At 42.4% G+C, this 5,656-nt stretch overlaps 1 protein-coding gene across 1 annotated transcript; it reads right to left on the bottom strand.

Annotated features, from left to right (window-relative positions):
* Positions 1 to 2,489: 2,489 nt before the first annotated feature.
* LOC119648832 lies at positions 2,490 to 3,415 on the bottom strand. The gene is made up of 3 exons (XM_038050694.1): positions 3,257 to 3,415; positions 2,852 to 3,197; positions 2,490 to 2,755 (listed from the first exon to the last, which is right to left on the bottom strand). The coding sequence occupies exons 1-3, from the start codon at positions 3,284 to 3,286 to the stop codon at positions 2,574 to 2,576; spliced, it is 558 nt and encodes a 185-aa protein (XP_037906622.1). The 5' UTR covers positions 3,287 to 3,415; the 3' UTR covers positions 2,490 to 2,573.
* Positions 3,416 to 5,656: the final 2,241 nt, after the last annotated feature.

Here is a 5,656-nt window from a genome sequence, read left to right as displayed (position 1 = left end):
ATAGACACGTAAACACGTATGGCACGTGAGGGATTAGCGCTCAAAGCAACCACCACATTCCCGAGCCTGCCTAGCAGGAGACGCGTGGAAGCGCGTGTCCACCAAGCACTCCGACGAGCTTCAGTATTTGCGGCCGGACCTTCGGACATTCTTGGGATAGCTCTTCCCTGTAGGTCGTCTTTGGCCACTCAGGATGGTCGTTTGACCATCTCAATTCCCCTTAGAGCATTAAAAATGGCGACCAGCCTAGAGCCAGCGCTTCCTAGATTCAGACCAAAAATATCTTAATTTCAGGATCCTTGAATCTATGGAAGATAGCCTGATCCGGCTAATAACTTCATTTTATTGAGTCGGATAGAGTATCAATAGATTTGTTGATAGAGATAGAGAATCAATGGATTCATAGCTTCATAGCTTCAATTTACTTTTCATCATCATCAACGGCGCAACAACCGGTAGTTCACAGACTTGTTGGTTCTCCCAGGCTTCCTTTTTCCATCTGTGAAGTCGCTTCTCCGCTCGACGGAGTTCATGATAAGTCTCTGCGCGTGCCCATGTTCTTTGAGAATGCAACATTACTCGGTATGCGGCATTCTTCCGTTCCATAGCTAGCTTACATTCATAGTCAAACCAGCCATTCGGCCTCCTTTTGGGGCTGGGGCCAAGTATGTTTGTGGCCGTATCAATGATAAAGTTCTTCAGGTGGTTGTGAAGATCATTTGTTGATGCTTCATCTCCAGGTCCTCTGTTGGCTGCGGTTATTGCGGCATCCATTTCCCTCTTATAGGTGTTGCGGAGGGTTGTGTTGTGGATGGCTTCAGTGTTAACTCTCACCTGATTGTCAGAGGGGATTTTAGATGGTGTTGTAATTCGAGTTCGGAACACCATGCCAACGAGATAGTGATCTGAGTCTATATTGGCCCCCTTATATGTTCTGACATTCATCAAGGCTGAGAGGTGGCGGCGTTCGATCAACATGTAGTCAATTTGATTGATAGTGGGCCTGTGTATGTTTGTGGACCGCTTTCCGCGCAAACCAAGTACTTCCAACAACCATTTCGTACGATACTGCTAACTGAATAATCCGCAGTCCATTATCATTGGTGCTCTGAGGTGGCGGGGAGGAAGACGGGGCAGCAACCCTGTCGGCTGAACCAAAACCAAGTCGCCGAGGAGAACCTCCACGTGGTGGCACCGGGAAACGGTGTATCGCATTGGCTTTCCGGACGTGATGCAGTTGGCGAATGCTCCAAGGCCTAGCTAGGGCGATCAGACCCGAGTCTGCACGAGGACTCATCTGAAGTGGCTTCGGTCACGAAACCTTACCAGGGGTATACTGGTACCATGGGAACCGAGGTAGCCCCTGTACTCTTATACTTCAGGAGAATTCCTGTCGTATCTGAGTACAGCTTGGTTGGTTGCAGTTGGTCCCCTAGTGGGAGTTTCAGGGGGGCTGTGGTTGTGCTCGAGCGAGAAAGACCGTCGGGCCTCGACGTGGTGTTGCGTATCAATACGGGTGCCGTACTCCATAGTTCGGTAGAGATTTAGATAATTTTTGCATCCACCAGTATGAATGCTAAGCCATGCACTTGGTATAGACTGGTACCGTTGCGCTTGTCTCAACGGGGCTCTGATTGTGGTCATAAAATCAATCCGTGTCTGAAGAGGACCGTAGGATTAAGTCTCCAGGACAGGTACCTACGTGAAACACCGAGGGCTTCAGTCTGTTATCATTGGTATCCCTATGTAAGCTATGGGAGCCAACGTATCGCCTGAATACGGGCTTCTTCCCTACTCGACTGTTAAAATATCCAAGTATGATTTTGATATCATACTTGGGACAGGCTTCAAAGGTCCGCTCAACTGCCTCGTAGAGGGTATCCTTCTCCGACTCTGCAGTCTCCACTGTAGAGGCGGGAACGTTTATGTGGCTTATATTTCTAAACCTGGCGCAAACGCAGAGTACATAGCCTTTCGCGTATATTTTCGAAACCGATAACAGCAGGTTTCTTTTTTTGGCTGACTAAGAAACCTACTCCAAGCACATGGTTTACTGGATGGCCGCTATAGAATATGGCGTAGTGGCTCTTCTTCAGGAAACCGGTCTCTGTCCATTGCATCTCTTGCAACGCTGTTACATCAGCTTTATATTGGGACAGGGTATCGGCTAGCGACTCAGCAGCATTCAGTCTGTACAGGGAGCGCACGTTCCATGAGAAAATGCGCAAATCGTTAATCCGTTAATCCGTTTTTTGATGCTGGAGACTCGCCTTTATTCTTCTCCGTCTGCAGTGTTTCATAAAGAAAGAACTCTCAGTGATCACCACGTGGAGGTGGAGATAGAGTTTGGTAGTAGAGCTGTTGGTGTTGGTTCAGAAGGTGTTTCCCAGGTTTTATGCTCCATCGTGGGTACCAATCTAAGTTTCCCCATGGGACCTATACTACCCTTTGAACGCCTTTGATAACCTTACAAAAATAAATTTAAGCAATATTGAAAATTATTTATAATTTTACTGATTTTTAATGCATGAGAAACAGTTTATAACAAATACAAGGAAACAACTTTCTTTCTGTTACAAATGACTATCGTACTGGCTGCCAATGTGGGCATCTTCCAAGATTTCATGGCCTCCATATTCTATTTGCTCCTCAGGCTGACCTATTTTGGAGACAACAGCATTAAATCCATTGTGCTTATCAGCTGTATATGAGACGTGACGAGTGGTACCATCAGCTTCCTTGAGAGAATATCCTCCTAGAAAGGAATGAGACACATTGGTTAAACTCATTCAATCAAAGAAGAAAATATATAAATATAAGTATCTCTCATTAATATAGATAACTAATTTACCTTTAACAGAATCACCATCTCTACTTTCCCAATGCTGTTTTTCGTCTCCAGTGTGATGATCATTCACTCCATAACTGAAGGAATATTTAGGGTAGGCGTAATGATCCTCATGTTCCTCGTGCCCAAGTTCTTGATGGCCGAGTTCCTCATACCCTTGTTCTTCATAGTGTCCTAAGTCATAATGTCCGAGATCTTCTACTATGGGCTCACTATGAATATCCTGTAATAGTTCTTCTCCTCCTAAATCTTGATGAGGTTCTTCTTCCTTCGTTATGAAACTATAACTACTTCCCAATTCATGATCACCAATAATTCCCGAGTGAACTGTGGTAAAAATTACTGCAAACTGAAAAGGATACAATCAATTGAATAACTTTAGATGAGATACTTTTGAATATTACTCACCAGAATACAGCCAGATACTAATTTTGCCATTGTGCTATATGGGATGATACTAATCAACTGATGACCGACTGTTACACTTTCTGTTTTTATATCATTACATATATTACACCTTCTGCAAGAATAAATTAACTTAAAATGATGTTCTTTTTAGGAGTGTGGATGGAGGAATTTGTTTTGAGCGCTGATGTGTTAAACATTCAACCACAATTCCCTGCCGCGATGCATAAATTAATGCCCATTGGCCGAGTGTGCTGCACAAGGAAGTTTTCTTTGAAGTTGCAACATACGTTACAGTTCTTTCGGATGAGCAATCTTTGTAAACAATAAATGTTAATAATGCATTAGATTGGAACTCCTCAGTGTGGTTGGTGCGAAATACTATGAATGTAACTTTTACGAGGTGTTTTAATGGAGTCATTGATGTAATTACATTCAAGAGTTCTTTACTTCAGGCATGCATAGATGATTGCTCAAATATTTGACTTGATCATTGTTCAAACAATAAATATTTTCAAAATATCTAAATATTCATATCCACACCCAAAGATTCGCATTGATTATTTCTTTTTGAGCCTTTATTGATGAGATAATTGCAGCCAGATTTTCAAGAAGAAAGAAACAATGGGTGTTATCGAAGACCATCCAATGTTATCGGTTAGTAGAGCATGTTAACGATGTTAGCCACTACTCGTCATTAAGCAGAAACCGAACGCATGCAAACTATGATCACATTAGATAATAGAATTTACAAACGTAATAACTAATTATTGCATATGAAAATCCGATAATTTTAGGTGGTGAAACTTTTAATGAAAACTGACCAAATTGTCAATGATCATGACATCGATGCTAAGGAAAGAAATTTAAGTAATTTAGATCTTTTAGTTTAATCAAAACCTAGATTTTCTTGTAGAGAGGTACAAGAAATATTGGTCAGGTGGAAGAACTACTCATGTGTGATAAGAAATTTTCCGGACCATCAAATAACAATTCAATGCTAGTTCCAAGGCCTTCAAATGCCAGCGAACACCATTCGAAGTGGAGTCATTACTGTAATTCAAGGTACATTTCACGAAATTCGTTATAAGTTCTTCATGAGAGAACTTATGCTTCTACTTACCGGAAATGGGAGAGATCTTTTGTTATGGTAATAAGACATGAGTTTTAAATAGAATTTTACAAATTATATAATATGATTGAATAAAAAAATGTACAATTCAGCAAAATGACTGGAGCGACTCTTCATCATCATCATCAACTTCAGACAAGCTGATTTTGCTCCTAAATGCGCTGACTCTTACCACTTTCTAAACTTAGCCTGTTTTACACTTCCCCTCTAAAAGAAAAAGGGAGGTAAAACTGATAGAAACTCTTGGTTGCTATAAATCCCTCCTAGCGCACTAATCTTACCAACACGGTACCATTATCAGTTCTCGGCAGAGAGCCCTGTGCTTGTCCTTCTCACCTGTAAGGAGAATTGTTTGACAGTTTGTCTAAACTCCTTACTGTCAGATTCCCTTCCCCCCCTTGCTTCCTTTGTAAAGATTTTAACCTCCCCATGCTCCACTGGGCTAATCATCCTAACTTTCCAATTCCTTCCAACAACCTCTCCCATTCGTCCCTTCCACTTTCTTCCTTTATGAACACTTGCTCTGCCCTGAATTTTAATATCACAAAAAACTCCTTGGGCCGCACTCCCGATCTCTTCCCTTCCAACCTTCCCGAACGCCACCTTTCTTTATTTGCTTACACATCCCCGTATGTCAAAACTGATGCTCACGACCCCACGCTTGAATTTGAAGCGGAGCTCTCTCGTTCTAATTCCAAAAGCGAGCGTAAATCTACTAAGTTCAACTTCCACAAAGCCAACTTTGACGGTCTGAACTCAGCTTTAGCGTCTTTCAACTGGGTTCATTGATCAACGTGTGATCAAGCTAAAAGCGCCTTTTACAATATCCTGTCCGATCTGCTCTCCTGTTATGTCCCTTCTTCCCCGGCTCCCCAGTTTGTACACAACTTGGTTCACAAGGGAGATCCTTAATAACATTCGCCTGAAGCATGCACTGCGGAAGAAGTTTTGGGCTTCTAAGAATGACGCCGACCTTGGTTACTTTAAGGTTATGCGCTTCACTGTGAAGTTAATGATTACAAAAAAGCATAAAGGATACTTTTTGAATGACGAAGCCGACCTTACCCGCGATAACTTTAAACCCTTTTGGCTTCACACTCACTATTCTCGTAATCCAACTCAATCTCTCCCTTCCTCTATCAGTTTTTCTGACTCCACCGCCAACCCCCACACAACAATCCTGCGAACTTCTTTGAACCTACTGCTCTTCCGTATTTTCTCCCTCGACCACTCCACCCTCTATGTCTCTTCTAATTGCAGAGTGCTCTTAA

Source organism: Hermetia illucens, chromosome 2 (assembly GCF_905115235.1).
Source record: "Hermetia illucens chromosome 2, iHerIll2.2.curated.20191125, whole genome shotgun sequence".
NCBI classification, from domain to species: domain Eukaryota; kingdom Metazoa; phylum Arthropoda; class Insecta; order Diptera; family Stratiomyidae; genus Hermetia; species Hermetia illucens.
Note: the sequence above shows the minus strand (reverse complement) of the source record. Positions and strands in the feature narration are given on the sequence as shown.

Bases quoted from the DNA above. Each gene is read 5' to 3' on its own strand.
- LOC119648832 (XM_038050694.1), bottom strand. From the start codon at position 3,286: ATGGCAAAATTAGTATCTGGCTGTATTCTG. The intron at 3,198-3,256 runs GTGAGTAATATT...TATCCTTTTCAG, and splicing joins TAGTATCTGGCTGTATTCTG to TTTGCAGTAATTTTTACCAC. The intron at 2,756-2,851 runs GTAAATTAGTTA...ATTCCTTTCTAG, and splicing joins AGATGGTGATTCTGTTAAAG to GAGGATATTCTCTCAAGGAA.